General features: G+C 42.8%; 2 protein-coding genes across 2 annotated transcripts; both read right to left on the bottom strand.

The window, feature by feature from the left end:
* Positions 1 to 349: 349 nt before the first annotated feature.
* Positions 350 to 9,192, bottom strand: gpr146 (G protein-coupled receptor 146). The gene is made up of 5 exons (XM_063185758.1): positions 8,851 to 9,192; positions 5,793 to 5,906; positions 4,011 to 4,376; positions 3,098 to 3,319; positions 350 to 2,829 (listed from the first exon to the last, which is right to left on the bottom strand). The coding sequence occupies exons 3-5, from the start codon at positions 4,308 to 4,310 to the stop codon at positions 2,332 to 2,334; spliced, it is 1,020 nt and encodes a 339-aa protein (XP_063041828.1). The 5' UTR covers positions 4,311 to 4,376; positions 5,793 to 5,906; positions 8,851 to 9,192; the 3' UTR covers positions 350 to 2,331.
* Positions 9,193 to 14,213: 5,021 nt separating this feature from the next.
* On the bottom strand, positions 14,214 to 20,357 carry igfals (insulin-like growth factor binding protein, acid labile subunit). Its single transcript, XM_063185746.1, has 2 exons — positions 19,632 to 20,357; positions 14,214 to 18,212 (listed from the first exon to the last, which is right to left on the bottom strand). Exon 2 carries the CDS (start codon positions 18,205 to 18,207, stop codon positions 16,408 to 16,410), a length of 1,800 nt encoding a protein of 599 aa, XP_063041816.1. The 5' UTR covers positions 18,208 to 18,212; positions 19,632 to 20,357; the 3' UTR covers positions 14,214 to 16,407.
* Between the last annotated feature and the right edge of the window lie 3,791 nt (positions 20,358 to 24,148).

The following is a 24,148-nucleotide window of genomic DNA, read 5'->3' as shown; positions in this document are numbered from 1 at the left end:
TCAATGTGCACGTTTGTTTTTTGTTTGGTTTTTATGATCATTTTAGGGCTTTGGTGCCTTTATTTTGTGACAAGATAGTGAAGGGAAGTTAGAAAACAAGTGGGGAGAGAGAAACAGGGAAGGACTGGAAAATCGAACCCGGGTCGCCAGCCTATTAGGCTAACCCAGTACCCTGAGCTTAGGCTTTTTTAAAAGTCGGCATAATAAAAAGGCAAATATGTGTGAAAATAGCTGATAAAAAACGAACCCCAAATAAGACACTTAAATACAAGAATGCATTATTCAAGTATAAGAACATTAATCATCCAAGACCACAACAAAATGTATATAATATACACAAGGGCATATAATTCTGTTTTTTTCTTTATTTCATTCAAATAGATTCATCACAGGGTCAACAAACACATTAGAACGCAACAAACAGACAAATGTATACGACATTGATGTTGAGATTTAAAATGGGTCTGATTTAGTATTTTGCTTACATATAACATACACATACATACAGTGCAATATAACGGCATATACACATGGAGGTCATTAAGAGGAGCGAATGCCTTCATTACCAGCCTGCCAAGATAATGGTTTTTGAACATGAATACGTCATGTACTCAAGGGTCAGTTGTCCTAGACCCAAGGAGGGGTTGGGGTGGGATTGGCTGGTCAGAATTGGGTCCACTGTATGTATTGGGTGTGGGGGGCCTTTCAGATGACTATGTCCTGGGCCCGGCCAAAGCTGTCCCCACGGCCCTGCATGTGCTATAATAGTAGGCTATATTACCAACACATGTAACACATTTGGAGACATGTAAACCGCAGGTTCAGAAAGTGAAATTACAACTCAGGGGTGCATTTCTCGAAACCATAGTTGCTAACTATGTTAGCTACTTTGTTGTTTGCAATACAATTTCCCATTCACAACTAGTTGCTAACTGCTGACAACTATGCTTTCTGAATCAACTGATCATAATGAGCACCTAATTTTCCATTCCAGAGATGAAAACTACTTAGCGTGGCACAAGTTAGTTCGCACAAAGGCAAAATTATCTTGATCATGTTTTCTAACCATTTTGGTTCTTAAACAGCTGTTACTTTACTGTAAAAAAATCAAGAGACTATAATCATATTAGAAAACATAAAAAAGTTGGTTTACACAGGAATCTTCACATTTGACAGTTTATTTTCAAATGTAACACAAATAAGTCTCTCTCTGCATAGGCTTCGTAGCCTAGTGTTAAACTGTACTGTAGCACTCCCTCGACTCGCCATTAAGCATAAAATACAGAAAAATACATACACACAAAAATTATATTTCTCCATATAAATTACATAGCATAATTATGTAAGGCGAACGTTTTAGAAATCAGCTTATTTTCTCATGAGTGTAAATTCAGGGCCTTGAAAAGTTGAAAAGCAGGGAATCCTTTTCTCTTAAAACATCACCTCAACATCTTCTCAGTCTTTTGTTAGTTGAAACCGCAAAATCTTAACACTGACATTTGATAAACTCATGTAAATTAGCTAATTCTGTTATTACATGTCAGTATTTTGACGCGTCTTCTTCCAATTTTCTTTTCTCAGTTTTTGCAACATTCTCAACTCCATGGGCCATGGGCAAAGCGAGTGGGTTGAATAGCAGCCTGTGTTTTATAATATGTAGTGTGAGTGTTTCTGTGGGTACTTTCGATAACCCGGCACTAACCGTTGACGAATCGCACTGGCTTGCATGGTGGACGCGATAGTCCCCATAATGCATTTCACCGTGAAATGCATTATGGGGACCATCGGCTTCATTGCCTCTGCCATAAGTTCAGAATTTTCAACTTTGACGGTTGCAGCGGATCCTTGTGTATGAATGTAACATACAAAAAGACAACCAACATTCTGTCAGACACGCCTTCTGTCAGAAGTCAGTGCCAATGTGAAGAGTTAGCCACTCTAAAAATTGAGTTTCATGCTCTGGTAATATAGTTCTTGTGCCCTCGGAAGCATCCCACTGTAATGCCCTTTCTTGAAAGTGAGGTATATCTATGTTATCTAATCAAGACCAACAGGTGCACATGAATGAAAATAATACATACAAACAAACGACGTCATAGTTCATACTTAAGGCACCGTTACATTAAGTGCCTGAAGATTAATTGATTAAAAGCTTTGATCAGACTGGATAATTGGATATGATTCGCGTAAAAAGGGACCTGTAAGGTACATTTTTAAAATGCCCGGGTCATTTCTCAGTTCAAAATAATCCAAAATCGCAATTGCTTCTCATGTGCTTGCAAAAGTCCAGCGCTGCTCACCGCTAACCACTAACCGCTTACCGTCATCTAATCATGTAACGGCGTGCTGTGCCAAAGACTGTTCGTGCGAGCACGCCTGTTGCCGGCACGCGAGCTGGCTCAGCAACTCCTTCAGTTTTTGGGAGAAGTTCTTGTTCATTCGTTTATACACCAGAGGGATGGCGAAGCTGCTGGAGAGGGCCAGCAGCACCGACAGGCACCTCAGAAAGAGCTGCATGGAGGTGGCGGTGACGCCGCTAACATGTCCTGCCCTGCTCGCCTCCCTGCCCGGCGCCAGCACCGTGTGTGCCAGCAGCACCATGTAATACGGCGTCCAGAGCAGGATCTGGATGCAGACCAGCGCCAGCAGCAGGCAGTGCATGGAGGGGTCCATCTGGGCGGAGTCCATGTCTAGGGGCGTGGCCTTGTTGCGGATGCGGAAGATGAGCAGCAGCGCGTAGAGCACGGCTACCACGGGAACCACGTAGCCAATCAAGAGCATGATGGCGTCCGCTGCCTCCTTGTTCTGCATCTTGGAGCACTCGATCACCTAGAATGGAATAGAATACAACAGAATAGAATGCCTTCAATGTCATTGCACAGTACATTGCACACAAAATATAGTTTATGAACAGTATAAATGCATAAATATTGTAATAATAGAACTTCAGAAAGGTTGGAGCAGGCTTCACCCAACAAGCTTTTCTTCTTTTGAGAGTGCTGAAAAACTGAAAAATGAGAAAAGGTCGCACCATGCATAGGTTATTTATTATTACACAGATGCATTTCGACGTTCTGCCTTCCTCAGTGTGCCCTACCTTGGTGGAGACATGGCTGCAGACATAGAAGAGCAACGAGGAGAAGCTGGTGAGTACGGCTCCGCCCCAGATGAAGCCGCACACGTGCTTGGTGTTGTAGACGCTGGACATGTAGGTGCGCGGCAGCGCACGCTCGATGTAGTAGTCCAGACTCAGCAGCGTGGTGGAGTACATGCCCACCAGGGAGGAGATGTTGAACAGGATCAGCAGCGTGATGTGCACCTTAACATCAAATTATCATAGTTCATTACATTATATTACATTACACTGTTGATCACAGCCGATAAAGCCTGCTAATACCATGCTATTAGTGCAATAGTACTAATAATGTGGAAATAACGTGTTACGTAATAGCACAAATTCACTTTCATTTTCGTGTGTTGTTGGGTGCATGGTTTTGTGGTGATGCCCCCTCCCGGGTGCCGCTCCAGCAGTGTTGCGAATTTAGTAACGTTGTCACTAGATTTAGCAATTTATGGCCGCCTCTGGCGACTAAAAACCTCATCTAGCGACTTTAGCAACTTTTTTGTGAATCTGGCGACTTTTTTCAAAAATTGTCTTTTCAGTGACAAAATCATTGTTTTTCAACAAAACTGTAACTGTGCTGCCGTCAGAAGAGTTTCCCACGGTTAAGCAAGGCAGCAGATTAGCTCTGATCTCTAAAAAGGAGCTAGCACTGTCCTTTTTCATTATGAACGTAGCCATGTAGGCACGTTTTCTCAGCGTGTCGTGCGTGACGTTGTGATGTCATACGTAACGCCGTGACCCCTTCTAGAGCCAATAACGACTTCCAGTGTTTTTTTTGGCAACACTACGCTCCAGCCCATTTGGTCGATCGGCCCAGCCCTCGGACTGCCTTGCTAGTGTCCTTGTTTCCTTGTACCCTTGTATGCTTGTAACCTTGTATCCTCACCTTGTTATTGTGCTCCCACAGTGGCCACATGGTGAAGCTCGGGCCCATCAGCTCCACCGCTGCCACCAGGTTCAGCAGCAGCCCCGCGATCGCTATGTTCACAAAGTACACGTCCGGCATTGTCATGGAGACCTTGTTGGTGAGGTTGACGACGACGAGCAAGGTGTTGCAGCAGAGGCCCAGGGGGAAGCAGAGCGCCAGGTAGAGCAGGGAGATGACGGAGATGGCAAAGCCGAGGTCCTGGCACGCGCGATAGTCCACACTGTCGAGAGTCCCATTGTAGGACATGCACGTCCACATGGTGGGTAGGGCAGGGCAGGGGACGACTCAGAGAGCAGCAGACCAGGCTTCAGAACGACAGATCAGCTGATAGGTAGATAGGTAGATAGGTAGATAGATAGATAGATAGATAGATAGATAGATAGATAGATAGATAGATAGATAGATAGATAGATAGATAGATAGATAAAATAAAGGACAACAACATTACTTGTAAGGACACATTTGGAGATGTTGTTCTATTTTTAGTTCAGTCTATGAAAAGTATTCAGATTTCTTTACCTGGGGTGCCCTTCAGAACAAGTTTTTTTTTTTTTACCTACCCACAGAGTACCGTCACCTGAGAAAACCTTTTCTCCTTTTTCTCCTGACAACATGAGTTCTGTGCTAATTCCCCACAAAGGCTGTTAAAGCCCTTTCTTTCTTCATTGTTAGTTAGCCTATTGGGACGACACAATGACCACGTTTCAGGTTACCTTGTGTTTCACTCTGTGTGTCCCAGAACTCACTGCCAGGAAATCAGTGGTGGGAAAAAGGGGAAAATCGGGGGAAAAAACTCCCACAATGGTGGCGGGCGGTAACACAGTGGTCACAGTAACAAGTTTTCTCGTCAGGACTAACGTTTTGACATCCATTCTCAAATTGCAACAGTGAAACAAGGCAAATAAATAAGGGACTGGTGCCTTATTGTCTCGTAGCCCCATAATGCACATGCCACTTGTGGAGCGCTGTAATAGTCATTGAAAACATCTTACTACTTACAACTTCCTTACGACTTGGTCATTACCATTCCAGTAACAGCAAATGTATAACAGGGGAAATGTGTAAATAAGCTAAAATTAAGGTGCTGTTTCCACGTAGCAGGATATTTTTTTAGCAGGGTATTTTTTTCTCCTGGTTAGGTGTAAACACAGCATGTGGATAAAAATAAATCCTCCATTGTAACAAATGCGTTTCAGCCCCCTAAACAGGATATTTTTTTCTCCTGCTTTTTATACCTGGATTTTAAATATCTGCTACGTGGAAACGGTAGGCCAAAACCAATGCAAAACCAATGCAACCAGGAGAAAAAAATATCCACATCCAGCTACGTGGAAACAGCACCTAAATGCGCCCCTGTTTCTTTTTTCATTGTGACAGCGTACAGGCTACCTCCCCCTACAGTGCCTGCTGTGCTTGTCCAGCACCTGTGCCTGTTATTTTCTTCATGTTTACACCTCTTACATCTCACATCTTCAAATGCTTTATGAGTTGGGAGAATGCTGGTGGGGTAGTATAACCAGTAGTCTCCCAAAAATTCCAGTTTTTAACTCCACAAAAAGACAGACTTAAAAAAATAAGGTGTAAAACATAGTCAAATGTTCTATCAAACAGTTTCCTTGGCAGAGGTCCATTTTGAATTTGTAATGGCTTCAGAATTAGCACCCAGTTACTTTTATTTTCAAAGAGTTGAGTGTGCTATGTGCAGTTTATTGATGTAAATAACTGAACCATGAATGGTACCTGAGATTCTGCAATTGTGCCCTCTACAACAACAGGCCTGTGGAAGCCACCGGGATACACACTCCCAAACCTCTCGACAGCTTGCATCCTCAGAGTTGATCTTCGTCACATGGCCTTCAAGAAGGAAGAAAAACACAATGTAACACTTCTACTGAAGATAAAAAAGAAAACCCAGGCCATGTCTTTAGCTTTTTAATCTTTTATAGTTGAACTTCCAGTGTGCCTAGTTCATACATATTAATGAATATTTGGGTTTAAGTGTACCTGGGCACATTAACAGTCACTTACCTTATGCAAACACAAAGGAAATACACATTTTATTAAAGAATATGTTTAAGTGACATAGAAATACTGTATCCCCACTGTGCACATTGAACTGAGTCCTTTAAAGTCATTGGCTGAAAACAACACAGTTTAGAACGTACGATTTCCACTGCCATAACAACCCGCCTTAGGTGCCAAACATCCATGTGACCTAAGTCTTACCTGAGAGGTCTGTCTGTGATGCACAGTTGACCTTTTAAATTAAGGTCTCTGTTTTCCTGTCTAGCAGAACATGTTTTATTATCATTTTAGAGAGATAAAGAGAGCAATGCTGCAATCAAATGACCCCCTTTTCCCCTTCCATCGCTTAGCAACCTTATCAGCCCAGCACCGTGAATGAGAAGAAAACAAGGCTCATTAAACCAAAACAAACAGCCCACGGGCTGAATCAGGGCCTGATTGCCAAATCTAGTCAACTGGAAAGACATAACAAAATGACAATATGACAAGGACAGCGCTGGAAATGATCCATGGCCAGCCATCTGGGTGCCTCCCGTCACCTCCATTGTTAGTGGGAGCACTCAGCTGCTAAAAGAAGTTACGTAAACGGGTGGGGTGACGGATAGCGCCGGCGTAACCGCCCATGTGTCGCACACTAACAAGAAGAATGGCAATAGTTCAGAATTTCTTTGGAGAGTGTTTGTTTGTCTGCTTCGCGGGGTACACTTCAGCCCTTTTCAAAGATGCTGGTGGCGTCTGAAGATCTTTTCTAGGAATTTGAGTCCAAAAAAGGCAATATGACAGGACTGTCCATGTGAGTGTGTAGGCTACTGTAAGCCTAAGACCTCAAATATGCAAAGACACACAGGCATCTGATCACACAACTCCCAAACAGAAAAACACCACGACAATCAAAACCCAGAATAGCAAATGAAGACGACAACGAGACCCAGTAGAGCAGTCTGGAATCAGATTCACTGGCCTAGATACATATCCATAACCAATGTGGAAAACTACAATAGTTCATTTTGGTTCATTGACTAAAGCATATCACATAGGCCTATCTACTACGGCATGGTATGATTTTGTTTTAAACTCACCATGTTTTGCAGCAATGTTATTATATTACATAACACAGTAACTAACTTCACAATAACACAACATGCAGTAGGCAGGAATAGTAGAAACTATTCAATAAAAAATACATCAATACAGTATCTGGAGTAAACTGTAACTGTAAACTTGCTATGGTAAAAACTCAAGTAGATTCCAGTATGTATCCTCCTTGTGACTCAAACTAAAAAAAAATTCTAAACGAATAAGTCGTGTAGGCGTGTACTCCTCAGCATATAGTTATTACTGTGTGCTTAAGACAAAACAACACCATGAAGTAGTTGTGCAGTGTATTACTATGCTGTGAATTTCATTTTGAAGTATTCTGTGTACAGTGCAATGCTGCTTTGTGATCTCCATTAAAGATTGCTGCCCTATCCACATCTCGCTATTACCAGAATTGAGTAAGTGAGCGTGCGTGGATTCCAAGAAATGGACTCAGAGTAATGTTTCCCTTCCCAATCTTGACAAACAACTTGGCTCAGCTGCCCCTTGATATGGAGTTAGATACAGTCATGACAATCAACACAATGTTACATTGAAATAGAGCATGAATCTCACTCAAGGACAGAGAAAAGAGTGCCAGAGTCAGACCTAGACCTCAAACTGCTGTGTTCAACATAGCATTTGTCTGCGCTAAAAAGTATGATCTGAGGAACAACATGTGACATAAGCTTTACTCTGCCTGCCTGAGTAACATCAAAAGATTCCTCTCTAAGCTTTCCAAGAAAAACACACCCATGTACGCGCTTCGGGAGTGTGGCCATCCAGCCACTTTGACAGGCATCCACATGCATTCTCCCAGCTGGAAGATAGCCTATGGCTTTACTGCGAGTGAACACACACCACCCTAAATACACCAGCCAAACCAAAAACCAAAAACACATTCACTTGACTTCTCTTGGCTACATAATAAGCCTTGTTTAGGGCCTTGTTGTAGTTTGCTATATTGGTAAGATGTTAACAATTAACTGGTCAATACTGCTGTTCATTGCCAGTGTACAGGCCTATCCTATCCATTGATGTAGGCTAATTTCAGAGAACATTTAATGGTTACTTTCCATGTTAGTGGGTATTGTTGCTTTTGAAGAATAGGTGGGTCTCCTGAGAGAAAAAGCTAGAATAATGAGATGGTGTGCGGGACTGTAGTGTTTCCACAGCCCTACAATAAAAAATCAGAGACAGGCGCTTTAACTTGGCGTCCCCAAAACGCATTAGACCTAAATAAAAATCAAAACAACATCCCATGGCTACAAGTACTTCAGGAGCGTAGGGACTGAAGATGGGGGAAAAAACTTGGCTCATGGTAAGGATCCCGCCGCCACCCACTTAAAAGACTTAGATCTATCCTTATTGACTGGAATTCTATACTTCAATGTATGTAGTCTACACATTCCTAACCATGTAGTAACATTTAAGCAATGTAAATATCAAAGTAGAAATCCTAAACGTAGTGGATCTTACCCAACACACCCCCATTCCCTATGCACGCTCCTCTCCAGGCGGTCGCCAAGTTTTCTAGGTACAGTGAGAGGTTACCGAGCCAAATGATGGCTGGCGTGCGTTCAAAGCCCCAGGGCAGTGATTGCTCAGTTATACACGCACCGTTGAGCTTAACCAAGTAATAATTTGTCCAGAGTGCTGAAATGGAGACAACAGCAAGGTTATAAAGCAAACTCACCAAACATAAGTACTTCACGCCCGCTCCCAGCGCACGGAGCCATATCCTCTCGCCGAAGAGTTACAAACACGAGCATTTACACCATTTCGGGTTAATTACGTCGTTACGCACAGGGCGAAGGACACGAATCCACAAACACAGCTACTCTACAGCAATTTCCAAAGCCCGCGTACTCATTGGGAGTAGTTTTCTTGGTTTGCTGTCAGATTCTACTCACTTCCGAGAAAAAAAGGACGACGACACAACTGCCATTTATTCGGTCTTGTTCAACAACAGTGCAGTCGGTGGGGCTTGACTGGACCTCCATGCAGCCATTGGACAAAAAACTGCAGAGCCTGCCAACCAGCGACACGCCTGCTCACTACCAGTGGGGTGGGCGAGGAATTACCTTCCAGAGGCCCCAGCGAGGGAAAGCCGAGCAATGCGCTGCCTGCGCAATAAACTACGCCCATATGGAACTTCGCTGCTGATAGCTCGGTGAGGCAGATTGCAGAAGGAAAGATTTGTTTCCCTCAGTACCCTTAAATGATAAACTATCTGGATTGTGGTGAGTCGAAGTTGCAACCTAAAGCTTCTAATTTTTTTGCAGAGCAGCAAAGACTTTCGAGCGTTGGATAGCGCGCAGTCAGAGGCGGCCAAAGTGCACAGTTCTTCAGCGTGCGCCAGTATACTCCCAGTGAGGTATCAGGTTCGAGGAACAACGCGTTGCAATGCTTTGTGTGTGTGCTTTTAATTTTTACTTACTATAATTTAAGCGTTGCTAAATGGTCTTATTATAACAGTAAGAGTAGTTTTCAAAAGCACTAAATCTGGAAAGATATGCGTTTAAGAGATATTATGCACTGCACTGGGAGTTTTGTTGATAATATTTGAGTATTATCACAGTATGCACATAGACCTAGGGCCCATAGTGCACACATTATCCATGCATACAAATCATAGTGTCAGTAAAGTTCTGGAAAGCAGTAAAGGATACAGACAAAGTGGTAAAGTGTGACTGAGTCACCAGGGCCCCATGTATATAGGGGGCCCACACACAGTCAGATTTATTTAGATAGGGCCTATATGGCTGGGGAGGGGGGGGGGTATTCCATTGGAGCTGATTGTACATATGGCCCACAATTTGCTGCTGCACCCCTGGATACAGGACGATAGAGGACTGCCGGAGGTAATGCATCAATAAGCACAGGCTCTCAATACAAGTTCATCAATTCACTTACATTCCGCATTCCCATCTGTTCAACACAAACCTCACTGAACACATTAAAAACAGCAGAAGGGTTGAACATCACCATCGTATAACTACTGCGGTGTTAATTGCATAAATTATATCTGAGTCTGAAAGACCTCTGTCCAATCCGATTGTCATGGGCTGGCTCAAACATAACAGCAAAAAAATTGATCTGTTAAGACATGACCCCTATCTACCAGAATGGGAACGACCAAACCTTAAAGGGACACTGTGTAAGATTTTTAGTTGTTTATTTCCAGAATTTATGCTGCCCATTCACTAATGTTACCTTTTTCATGAATACTTACCACCAGCATCAAATTCTAAGTATTCATTATGACTGGAAAAATTGCACTTTCCATACATGAATAGGGGGATCTTCTCCTTGGTTCGCCATTTTGAATTTCCAAAAAAAGCCATTTTTAGCTGCAAAAATGACTGTACTTGGACCATTCTAGAAAAGATTAGTTTATTACTGAGTAAACTTTCATGTAAAGATCAAATTTGGCAATAGTTTCAATGAGCAGCATAGTTGCAGTACCTTTTTTGACCATTTCCTGCACAGTGTCCCTTTAATGTATTACTAAAGGTATATAGGCAGCTATGTCCTCAGAGTAGTACTGTGATAGTTACGTTTTTTCAACGACTATTACACTTTTCCACTGGTGGAACGGCAGACATAGTGACACGGACACAGTCGCAAAAAAGGTTCATCCACATGCAAACAGCAAGGAACCGACACTAATAAGAAAGACAGGAGAGTGTGAGGCTATGGGAGTTAGAGGTGTAGGTTAACTAGCAGGCAGACCTGTTGCATGACAGAAGGTTAACACCTTGAACTTAAGTGACCAGAGTGTGATCAACAGGGCCACAGCTGCTGCCATTAGGGCCACCCCAGAGAGTCAAGTTAAAGCACCCACACAGTAAAAAAAGAACAGTTGTTTTTACGGTAAATTGCTGGCAGCAGTGGTTGCCAAAGTCTACCTCTAAATAAATAACGGTATATTTCCTTTTTACATTTTACGGTAAATTGCTGGCAGCAGTGGTTGCCGAAGCCTACCGTTAAATAAATAACGGTATTATTATTTTTTCCTCATGTACGGCAAAAACGTATTTACATTTTTAAACGCTGTGATTTTTGCATAATTTTACCGTAAAAAAACAACAACACTGTACCGTTAAGGGGGGGGGGGGTATGGGGCTAAGTGAATGTGTGTGTGTGGGTGTGAGTGTGTGTGTCTGCATGAGGGGGGCTAATAAGGTGAGTGAAGGTGTGTCTGTGTGTGTAGGTAGGGGGGGGGGGGGTTGGACGGATTATATTCAGGTGAGTCCAATTATTGAGTTACAATCAGACGACTGATTGGACTGATTATACTCAGGTGAGTCCAATTATAGAGTTGCAATCACAGACAACTGATTGGACTGATTCTACTCAATGGAGTCTGATAAACATCAACCTAATTATATACCTAAATAAATGCCCAATTGCCAGATTGTCTAGTGTTGGCAGGTGGACTAGTCCAGTATCATCAATGAAGGGTATGCAAATGCATTCTTTATTTTAAGAAAGGCCTGGAAATAACCTTAAGGAAAATGAAGTCCACAGCTAGCGGGGCAAGCAAGCTAACAAACAAGCTAGTTAGCAAGCCATACAGCCACCCTTACAACGTGACCTGCTAGCCGGGCAGGCCTGGTGAGGGCAGGCCTGGTGAGGGCAGGCCAGCCGGCCTTACAGCCAGCCAGCCAGCCAGCTAGCTAGCAACCAGTGAGCAGTACAATGCAACAGTCCCGGTTTAAATACATGTTCAAGTGAACCATGTGACCCGAGTGATGAAGCATTTGGCAGGTGCAGGCAGTAAGTTAATCATTGCATGACAGCCCTTAGCACTCAGGTGAGGTCAGGAATTGATTGACAGATTGATTTGGATGGGGTAGAATGACAGTTTCAAATAGACTGGGCTACTTCTTAAGAGACTGAATCAAGGGTTTACTGTCCCAGGTAGACTTTTTCAAATTATACTAGCCTATAGGTATATTTTACACATTAAATGAGGCTAAACTGTAGGCTGTTAATATATAAGTTACAGTGAATTACTGCAAAATGTGCAAACTGTTGCCATTTGCAGTCCTTAACTGTTGCACAGTTTATTCCATTGCCAGCTTCACTGTTGTGAAATCTACAACGTGGAGGCACCTGGAGCCAAACAGACAGGCAATTAGTTTTCTGTGGAGTAATTAATATTTAATTCATTATAACCGCCATTGCTTTCTGTTGGGTAGGAGGAATGTAAAAAATGATATTCTGAATTTTGAAGAGGTTTACTGTGTCAATTTGCCTCTCAAACCAAAAATCTGATGGCAAAGCCTCAAAGTCCAATAAGGGAAAAAATGATTGCGGTGGAGAATTTTAGATTTTGGCTGAACACCAGTCTAACTCTGATCAATCTAACTCTGACAAATTTGCTGTGTACATATGACACCAATGAAAAATAGTCATGTACCGTTTCTTGACTACTTCATCTTCACTTAACGGTATTTTCCAATATTTTCTTTTCAGTGAACAGTTCAGTATTTTCTACATATGACACCAGTGAAAAATAAAGTTATGTACCGTTTCTTGACTACTTCATCCCACTTAACGGTATTTTCCAATATTTTCGTTTACAGACAACAGTCCAATATTTTCTACGACACCTGTCAAAAATAAAGTTATGTAGCGCTTTTTGACTTAATAGTAGCTGGCCGTATTTAGTACAGAGATAAACTGTTTTACATTTTACGGTCACTGACTGTTGCAATTTGACAGTTTTTTGCCGTAATTTCAACGGGCATTTTTTACAGTGCAGTCATCATGTTAACGCAACAACACACCCAGCAGTCAACCTGAACTGGTCAACAGGAGAGGCAACCTGCAGTAGACTGATCTTCAGTCAGGCTAAGGGCCTCTCCGCGCACACCAGTTCTGACAAAGTGCGGTGCACTGGTCTGCCAAAGTTCGATTCCACTGTTTTCAATACAACTCTGCACACCGGCGCCGATGTCTGCAGATGTCGACTGCTGATTAGGGGAGAGTTCTATTTTTGTTGGAACCGGCGCCCATTGATTGTCTATGCTCTGCTGTGATGAAATTGGCCATCCCTTGTTAGCACGTCAGCACCAGTGTGCGGGGGTAACTGAAATGGTCAGAACTGACAGTGCTCCGCAGTGCTGTTTGAAAAGGTGTGCGGAGGACCTAACACTCAGTAGAGTCACACTATAGACCCCAGAGTTGCCCATCAGAGGCAATCTACAGTACACTGGCCTACAGTCAAGGTACAGCAACTCTCAGCAGAGTCACTCTACAGTGGACCCCACAGTCAGGTCCAAGCAACACTCGTCTGAGGTTAGGGTGCATGCGAAACAAGCGGATATCTTTCCAGACAGATGAATAGTGTGACTTTTTTCATGTTCATTGAGGTGTTCATTTCCAATATTTTCGCATTAGATTGGCGGAATTGCTGTGACTCTGACAGAATTGTTATTTTGTATATTTACCACACTAAAATCATATGAATATTGAAAAACACAAAGTCAACATATTTAAACATTGATTTTATGCACTGAAAAACTAATTTAGTTGACATTTGGTCTTTATCCTGCAATAAATCTCTTGGGTTGGTTTGGACAAGAACACCACAAATGCCACTATTGATGATATTTTTTAATATTAGAGGAAAAACTAATAAAATAAATTTGGGGGTTGTTGTACTCTCATATCAGCTGTAATACATGGACAACATAATCACTAATTGTATCACTTTAGGAGGTATTAATAGTGAATTTATGCATATTTTGATAGTTTTGGTCATCAAAAACGATTTGCATAATGTAAGAGAAAAGACCTGTAAAGTCAAAAAGATGAATACATAAAGTAATATTTCCATGGATATGAATACATTCCAAGTTAGCCATGAGATGAAAAACAATATTTGATGATAACTAGTGTTTTTAGGTATTTTATGGCTGAGTTTTGTTATCACGGGTCAAAAATGACCCGAACACCACAGGTGTAGGCAGCTTATGAACACAACACAAGGGTTAAATAGCTTTCTTTTGAGATCATTATGAAAAGCATAGACAGCTCATGAACATGTTCTGGTCCAATATTGCTTGGCTGAACTTTTATTTTGATTTTGAAAAGCAACGCATTGCAATGGTAACAATATGCCCCCACATTTCAAGGCCATACAATAAAAGAAAGCACAGTATTTGCAGTATTGTTTTCATGAAAACAAACACTGACACAGTATGTCATTCTAGCCAGACTGAAGGTTACATGAAATATGATTATATGATGAAACATGATGCAATATGGCCCTGCATAGAATAAAAGCAGTAGCGCTAACAAGCGCAGTCTGAATTTGACCATGATTTCACTGCAAATAGCCTAAAATGTTTGTAACCTACACAGTCAAGATAAAAAGTTGATTGGGAAGATTTTTTTTCTGCTTCTGGCAAATTAAGAACTGTTTTTTTTTTTGCAGTTTTCTGCAGTTATGTTTGGAATTAGCTATTTTGCTTTATAAAAGCGATATACAGAACAATTTTATTAGAGTTACTCAACTTCTAGTACAGGCCAGGCCTTCTGTTGTTCGCTCCACGCTGGCCTACCTGGTTGTGCAATAAAACCGTTACAAATGGTACAGAACACAGGTGACAGCCACTTGTCAATCCTCTTTCCATTAACCTGCATTATCTCCTGGTGGCTACCAGAATTAAGGACACGGGTCCTACTTGCTTGTGTGATGGTAATAAAAGTTTGTGTTCTTCAAGGGTGGTCAAAAACAAACTGGGCCCAGGCTGGGCCTGGAACAAAGTAATCTGAAAGGCCTCCCCACCCAACATAACATAATGAGGACCCAATCCTGGGCCCTCTGCCTTGACCCGGCAAAAACTGACCCCTTTGTCGTCTTTTCTGTCTCCTCTCATAGCACAGCTAGGGTTGCGACCTCTGTCTGACAAAAAAACCCTGGACATTTCAAACTCAGTCAAATTTTGCTTGTATGCAATGGTATCCTTCATTCAGTGTCCAGGAAGGTATATTTTTTTCCGGGATGGAAAATTAAAATACGAGACAATCAGGAAAAACCGGGACAGGTGGCAACAGTAAGCACAGCCTCAGTCCAAACGGCTGATTGTTATTGTCCTTCCAGGCTAAGGCAACAAGCCACCATGCAGGCAGTTGCTATGAGAGTGGAGTGGGGTCATGCCTGCCCTTTTGACCTTTAAGAAGCTTGTGAAGACTTCCAGATAGTGCCTCCCTTCATAACAAACCAACCCCCACTCAGCAACAATGTCCTGTACCTCAGCTGTAACGTATGCCTGTGTTTACTCTGTATCTACTGCACTCTCTATTTACCCTTCTGCATACCTGTAGCTTTTTATGGTTTGTTTGGCTTGTGGTTTGTGGTTTGTGGTTTGTGTTGGTACATCCAGGGCCGCTGACAGCTTTTGGCTAGGGCCCAGGACAATGTCATCTGAAGAGGCCCCCAACACAATACATAGACAATCTACTGAGGAGCCATTCCTGTGGCAGCTTTCTCCCTGGGCCCAGGACAATTGATCCCTTTGTCCGCACCTATTATCTTTCATGGGTAGAGGGCTTTATATGAAAGTGTCTGCCAAGTGTTACAGTCATGTAATATGTGAAATATGGTGAATGCAAGTGTTCCTAGAAAATATGAATAAAAAAAACTTCTTTCCAAATCTTACCATTACGTCACTCAGTATAAGCTCTTCACTAGGTGCCACAATACATTTTATCCAGGCATAATTTATTGTCTGGGTTGTAAGGGCTGACAATTCTGTGAAAACACACTTACATGTAGATTTCCTCAACTTCTTTGCTGTCCAGGGCACAGGGACACAAAATGCAAACATGAACAACATTGAAAAAAGAATGCGAAGCAGCTATATGACAGTAAGACTTTGATTCCTTTTCATCTCACTGGGGGTACTGCCAAACCTGCTTTCATGTTTCCAGGTTTTCCAGAGTCCCTGGAATGATTAACACAAAAAAATGAAAAACAAACAAAAGCAAACCAAGAAAAAAACAACAATAACAACAACACAAGCTTACTATACTATTTTTAGCACCAATCATTAAAAACAATCCAAATGTGAGAATGGGAAATAAAGTGAAAATGGAAAATTATGAAAACTTTGGTTCTCTTTATTACCCATGATGATGGCTAAAATTATTCTGGTCACCAGAGAAGATATTTTAAGATTTTGTTGAAAGATCACAGCTCATCTTAAGTTTCACCTATCTGACATTTTGACTGAAATTAGCAGTTTTTGAAATGCTCGTTATCTAAATCCCTGAGATCCTTGCCAACCAGGCCCTCGGGACTGCTGCAGGTGATGTTATTGTAAATGGTGACTACAGCATGGGGTTCGTCTCCTTCAGCCAGAGTCTCCACTTGCTGTGGGCACGCTTGCGGTCGCTTGGCGCAGTACTCCCTCAATGGCAGAGCGAGGCAGTCGCACTTCCACTGGTTCCCTGAGAGCCAGAGTTGGTCCAGGCTGTCCGGAATTGACGGCGGGAGATTGGTCAACGCGTTATCCTTCAGGTTCAGGTAGCGTAACTTGGACAGCATGTGCATGGTTCCGTTCATGATCAGGTCCAGTCGGTTAGCGGAGAGGTCCAGCCAGGAGAGTCGTGGAAGTGGCAGCAGGACCTCGGGATTGATCTGGCGGAGCTGGTTATTGGACAGCAGCAGGTAGTCGAGGTTCTTCAGTCCGTTGAACGTCTGTGGGGAGAGGTGTGTGATCTTGTTGAATCTCAGGTCGAGCTGTTGCAGGCCCTGCAGGTCCAGAAAGCTCTGGTGGTCCACAGCTGAGATGTTGTTGTGCTGAAGGAAGAGCCGCCTTAGACCCACGAGGCCTGTGAAAGCTTGGGAAGTCACTCTCATCAGGCATCCTTTGTCAAGATGCAGACTGTGCAGTTTCGACAAGCCCTTGAAGACTTGATCTGGCAGACTCCGAAAGCAGCTCCCGGACAAATTGATCACAGCCACGTGGGAGAGGCCTATGAAGGTGCCTATGCGAGCTGTCTGGACGTTGTTGTGCTCCAACTCCAACATCTCTAGGTGGCCGAGGCCTTCGAAGATCCTTTCGCCCAAGACGGCGATGCGGTTGTGACTCAGCCGAAGCTCCTCCAGGTACTGCAGGTCGCGGAACGTCCCGTGCCTGAGGCTGCTGACGGAGTTGTTGGCGAGGCGAAGCACGTGCAGACTGTGGAGGCCTAGAAAGGTCTCCTCGTGGATCACGCCCAGGCGGTTGTTGGTCAGGTCGAGCCACCGCAGCGATTTCATCCCGAAAAACGCCCGAGGTGCGATGGTGGTGATGTGGTTCTGCGCCAGGTAGAGCTTCTGCAGCTTGCCGAGTTTGAGAAACACGTTGGCCTTGATGACCTTCAGGGAGTTACCGGTGATGTCCAACTCCTTCAGCTCGGTCAGGTGGTAAAACAGCTGTGGCTGCAGGTAGACCAGCCGGTTCCCTGCAAGGACCAGCTCGCGCAGGCTCTGCAGGTCCTGAAAGATGTTCTCCGGCAGGACCGAGAGGGAATTCCAGCCCAGGTTTAGCAGCCACATACTCGACAGTCCAGAAAACAGCCTTTCCTCCAGTCTTGACAGCTGGTTATTGTGGAGGCTGAGCGAGGCGAGGTTAGGGGTGTTCTGGAAAATTGCCCCTGGCAGTGTCCTAATGGTGTTGCGCTCCAGGTGCAAGTGGGCCAGAGAACGCAGTCCCCTGAACACCTGTGCATCCAGTGTGTAGAGCTGTCCATTCTGCAAGTTCAAGAAGTCCAAGTATGTGAGTTCTTTGAATGGACCGGCGGGCAGCGACGTGAATAGATTTCCATCCAGCCACAGAGAGTGCGTGACTTTGGGAACGTCGGGGGGAACCAGGGTGAGGTTTCGTGAGCTGCAGTAGACACTGAGGTCTGAGCTGTAGTCGTCAAAGATACAGGTGCAGCCTTTGGAGCAGGGGATGGTAGGCTCTGTAGGCTTCACTGTAGTGCCAGTTGAACCGAAGAGCGACGCTCCAACCATCCCCAGCACTAGCAGCGGCACAGAAGGATGCATCTCCACTGAAATAGGGGCGGAAAAGTGAATAATTAGTTAGACATACATTTCTGGCAGCGTTGTAAATATAGCCTATTAATCAGAAGTGTCAATCCTAGGTTCAGAAAGTTAAAACCCTGCCACAAATTGGATCCAGCCAGCTGAATCTGCTGATTCTAATGAGAAGGCTACTCAAGATAGGTACTAGACCAGGCTTTTTAGTGAAGTCACATGTGTTGAAAGGATACTGTGACAGGGTTTTCATTTCTGAAACAGGGTTTTGACACGTCTCGTGTATTTCATACTGTATGTATACTGTACATGGGAGTCATGTGTGTCACAAAGCTGCCGCTTGGAGACGCCTGGCGTAGTACCGGATATATGGTTGGGCAAGATTTACCCTCAATGACACAGTGAAAATTACACATACCAAAAAGGACAACAAAACTAAACCCACTGCCTGAACACACACACCCACACACAGACGCGCGCACACACGCGCGCGCGCGCACACACACACACACACACACAAAGCCTAAAGCCTCAACCACACACACACTCACACATTACAACAAGCATAGGCTCAACCTTACAGACACAAAGTGACAAGTGTAAGGAATTTTCAGGGAGTGTTCCTGATCTTACAGTAAAAATCTCTGAGATCCACAGAAAATACTGTACTCTAACTTCCTGTAAGACAAAAAGGTGGCAGGAGACCTTTCCCCCAGTCTTCATAACCTGATAAAATAAAACACGATTCATTGTCTACAACTAAATTCACTATAAGAGAAAGCTTGTTGCCTGTGGTTGCTACGAGTAGTTTTGCACATGCCAAAATGTTTTTCTCCAATCAGAGATAATTAAGCAAGCAACTGCATGCTCTTACCAGCCCTCTATGTATCAAATTATTCTGCATCCAGGGGAAACTCTACAATTCCAAAATACACATTAATTACATAACCATGTTCAAGGTGTCCAATGTACACACACACACACACACACACACACACACACACACACACACACACACACACACACACACACACACACACACACACACACACACACACACACACACACACACACACACACACACACGCAGCAGCCAGTAGTATTTGAAAAAGCACCTTCTCCTAAACGCAACAGTCTCTAAATCATAGTTCATTGGTTCGTACAAAGTGATCAAACTTTACCATTCTGATATTTACTATAACGTTTATTTTTGTGCTCAAAATACATTTTGGTTGTCTGGTGAGATTCTGCCTAGTATACCAAAGACGAAGAATTACAACACTCAGCTTTTGTGGTTCCACAACTTTGTCAAGAGTTATACTATATATCACTTTATTTTTATTATAAAAGACATGTAAATGCAATTTTGTTGGCATGTTATTGTTATGCAATTGTTGTTTTACAAAACACAAAGTAATAATGTGGGGACCTACCTGCTACTTCAGCACTTAATGGAAAGATGTCAATTACTCCCAGAAACAGGCGAACGTGCCTTAAATGGCAGATCTGCAGTACCTTTGGCTTCAGTGTCACTGTCCACTGTCTCTGCTCTCAGTCACAAAATTAACCTCTTGTTCTCCCCTCACTCCTGTTATAACCAAATAGCAATGCAATGCAATGAGACACAATTCAGATGTCTTAGTTCAGGTTTGATGATGACAGGCTTTTTATGACAGCTTCATTAAATTAAACAGATAAATCTTTTTTTGTGAATAAATATGTGAAATGTGATGCAATATGTGACAGCATATAGTTGAATAAAAATATGGCTAATCTTAGTGAAATAGTTAACAGATATAACGCTGGACAGAATGTCCTGTCAAATGTCAGTGACGCAAAAGTTCCCTACAAAAACTTTAAATTATTTTATTTTAGGACTATCTCTCTTCATGTGTATTCCGTCATGCCTCATCATGGGAACTGGGACTTGTTGGATCACTTCCAAGAATATTCCCAGAATGCCGCGGGCAGGCAGCCCACACTCCGTTCTCCGCAGGGATGTTGACAAGCCGGCCTGAACTTTGGATTTGTAGGTTTTGGCACATAGTGCAACATTGTCTGACCTGTCAGTACGAGATTTATTGTGGACTTCAAAAATATTATAAAGTTGTGAGGGTTTTTTTCCAGGATATTTATGGATGCAGATAAAATCAGTTGTCTATAAAAAAATTTTGTCACCTTCACAAAGTATGTATGAGTAATGCTGTCAGACGCTCCCGCTCTTTTGAGTATTATAGTAGATCTTGACACACAAAAGGGTTTTTATTGCTTCAGATGAAGCTCTGTGCTGCTTTCAAATTATTCATTAATTAATTGCTGAATATTCACAATAGGGAGTTAATTAAATTAGAGAGTTAATTTAAAAGATAAATCATCCTGACGATTAAAAAAAAAGCCTGGACAGAATGGTATCTGCCACTGAGGCAATGGGCATCACAGCAGTCCTGTTTGCTCTGTGTACACCGTGGCCCAGACCGGATGCTCAGTGCTGACTGGTGTCTGGGCCGGGGAGCATTTGCATTGTAAACACAGTTCAAAGGAAGACTGCCATTCTTCTGGGGAAGCACTCTCAATCGCAAGGCAAACAATTGAGCTTCACCCAGGGCTGGCCTTTTTGCCTTGACAAGCCCTCCTACAGTATAACATTATGATTGGCTCAGTCTATTGTCTACTACATTAAAGATGGACCAATGGGCCGCCACATACAGTAACAGTACAAATGGTTGGTTGGCCTCTGAGAACAGTACTGTCGGCCCACTGGGAAAATGCCCATATGCCAGATTACCAGTCCAGCCCTACAGTAGCTTCACCAATTTTGAATTCATTCCAATGAAGTTGTTGAAACCTACCCTAAGTGGGGGGAAAGGCTGTGTTTCACTTCATTCAGAGTCGCTGCAAAGGATGCGAATAATAGACTACATACTGTACATACTTTCCAGATGCTTTGCGGCACGACCACGGTGAAAGAGAAATCATTCCAAATGGGACTTCCAATCACTGTTTTCTCACTGGCTCTGCAGTCATGACACTGAATGTGTATATGCAGTGGATGTGTACAAGCATAGCTAGAGACGCCTGCCGTGCGCAACACTTGTCACCCCATGGGCGCTGACCTGACACCTTGCAAACACCGTTTCTCCATTACAGACCACTGGGGTGACCGGGAGGGTGCTCATCTGACCGGTCCTGAGATGAAACCTTTAACCATCGCCTGACTTAGAAAAGATGATTCAGTCACAGAGAAAACATTATAGAAGTGCATAGTGTGACTACATTAAGATACATTAAGGCTTTTCATGTGAAGCAATTCCGTTTCGGGATTATGCGTCTCTTTGAAAAGAGAACTTGCACAGTCTCTTAAAAATATCCACCCTCTCCGTCTCCAGGCACATGTTTCTGCAACAAAGCATCTTCCCTCCAGTGGATTAACATGGCTTGTTTCCCCCCCTCTAAATCAATATGTTGGCCTGGCCATCTCCGATGCTACTCTCGCACTCTCACGTGTATGGAATGTAATTGGTTGCTTTATATGGGGCCAAGTGTTAGTGCCATGTGAGGGTCACCTCTGGGACTGACCAATGGTGTGCTAGTATGAGGCATGTGTGGTGACCTCAGACGTTTCAATAAATTAACAAATAAACTACAACACAGGCCCTACTGGAGTGGTCTCCAATTATTTTCCCCCAATGGCCAAATTATGTAGAGCAAATGAGACTGAGGGCCAAACAAATCGCCCGACCGTATGGCCACAGATAGCACATATACTGTATGCTTTCATTTGTTCCAACCTCATGGCGAGCCAAATGTTTACCATGCCCGGGTCGGATCTGGCCCATGGGCCTCCATTTGGAGACCACTGCCCTACTGTATATTCCAGGCAAGATTTCAGAGAGCACATCAAATTCCCACAGGTAGAAAAACGAGTCGACGTGTCCTTCAGGACTTACACAATGACGTTCCTTCCTCTTTTGTGTGCGTCGAAAGGTAGCGAAAAGGATTTTCTGAAAATGATAAGGACAGATAAGCTACGCAAAAGAAATTGAATTTCGTAGAATGAGAGGAGGAAGAGAAGCTGGAGGGCGATTATCATGTGCTATTATCAACAGAACATATTTCTCTTTGATAGAAAAAGGCCCTCACATTTTGAACTAGGGAACCTGAGGGGGTTTTGTATCAATGTAGTGATTTTTATTGTTGTCAGTTCTTGGCAAGACCTCACTTGAAAAAAAAAGTCTATCTTAATTTTTTAACATCAATGGGAAAATAGAGTGAATAATAATAATTCTTAGGGGCAGCTATAGACTAGTGGTTAGAGAGTTGGTCTTTCAATCTAGGGGTTGCCGGTTCGAATCCCCCCGACCTCTCCCTACACCTCCATCCATGGCTGAAGTGCCCTTGAGCACAGCACCTAACCCCACACTGCTCCAGGGACTGTAACCAATACCCTGACAAATAATAGTTGTAAGTCGCTTTGAACAAATGAAAGCGTCAGCTAAGTGTAATGTAATGTAATGTAATGTAATTCTACTGCTAATGCCAATAGTAGTACCTAAGCATTATGCCACAAGAATAGCATATTGTTGTCAGTGTTATGGTCATGTTTGCTGGTACGTGAAGCCAAGATCTGACAAATAATGTGGATTTTTAACCCTGCAATGAAATTACACAGTAAACAATGAAAAATGAGACAAAGCAACTCCATAAAACCACTTCAAAGATTAAAAATAAAGAATTATTCCCTCTCCTACAACTTCTAATTTAAACAAATTACTGAGGCCAATTATAATGGAAAAGCTACACTACACATCTGAACTCGTGGAAACATACAATAAATGCAGTCAGTGCCAATGTTTTTAGATCATTGTACTTTTGGTGCGTTCATATGTACGTGTCTGTCTCTCATATGTGTATATACAGTATATAGCCATTCACAGCAGTTACACGTCTTGTGAGAAGGATGAACTGTGCAGATGGACATCTCTCATATTAGGAAGATGAGGCCATGATCTAAACAACTTGGATGTTAGTGTGACATTTTTTACCACCTTTTCTTTTAAAACAAGAAAGCAAAAGGTGTTGTTTTGATTTAAACAAGAAAGTAAAAGGTGTCATCGTTTTGAGCCATACTGTGACAGAGGTCACCCATGACATTGCCCCTCTACTCAGTTCAGTGGCTTACACTACAAAGCTGGCTCAGGATAGGTTACGGTTAAGGTAAGAGGTAAATCATCTAATACAAGAGCTTTTCTTAGGAAAATGAGGACTCTAGGCTCTTCTATTAAATGATTTACCTCTTAACTTAATCTTAACTTATCCTGAACCAGCTTTGGAAATCAGACAGCCTACAGGACATTTCTCATACTAGTTTCTGGGATACAGTTTGGCAGTGAACACAATAGCTGAGAACATGATTGAAAATAACCAAAGTACTTCGAAAAATAATAAGTTCAGCTACATTGTCAAAAATGGACACTGAAATTCTGAATTTCTTGTTTTTATTTTACCCCAATACTTTTGAAGGATGTAGACCCTTAAATTGAGACACAGCTTTAGTCTACCACTGTTTTTATTTGCAAGACTTTTAACAATACAGTGTTGACAAAATGAAGGCTTTTATCAAATTATTCAGAACATGCGAACCAAAGTACAACGTGCTACTGTAAGTCAAAAAATATTTCATTGAACAGTGAGGTGATCCCAGCATATGCCATGGAGAGCTGCGCAGCTGGCCTTTGCAGCAAGCTAGTGTTCATGTTTCAAAATAATTGCACTCGTGCTACAAATGTCACTGTATGGGTTTGTTCCAGAGGCACTGAGGTCAGAATCTATGCACCTTTTGTGTACATAGTTAAAACAGGTTACAGAAAATTTGGCTTCTCCGAAATAAAACCATTCACTCTGGCATGTACGTAAAGTAAAGTACATAAGATTTTCACAACTCTTACTGTGT

Source organism: Engraulis encrasicolus, chromosome 2 (assembly GCF_034702125.1).
Source record: "Engraulis encrasicolus isolate BLACKSEA-1 chromosome 2, IST_EnEncr_1.0, whole genome shotgun sequence".
Classification (NCBI taxonomy): domain Eukaryota; kingdom Metazoa; phylum Chordata; class Actinopteri; order Clupeiformes; family Engraulidae; genus Engraulis; species Engraulis encrasicolus.
This window is presented reverse-complemented; position numbering and strand designations above follow the sequence as displayed.

Bases quoted from the DNA above. Each gene is read 5' to 3' on its own strand.
- gpr146 (XM_063185758.1), bottom strand. From the start codon at position 4,310: ATGTGGACGTGCATGTCCTACAATGGGACTCTCGACAGTGTGGACTAT. The intron at 3,320-4,010 runs GTGAGGATACAA...TTTGATGTTAAG, and splicing joins TGTGGGAGCACAATAACAAG to GTGCACATCACGCTGCTGAT. The intron at 2,830-3,097 runs GTAGGGCACACT...ATTCCATTCTAG, and splicing joins GCAGCCATGTCTCCACCAAG to GTGATCGAGTGCTCCAAGAT.
- igfals (XM_063185746.1), bottom strand. From the start codon at position 18,207: ATGCATCCTTCTGTGCCGCTGCTAGTGCTGGGGATGGTTGGAGCGTCG.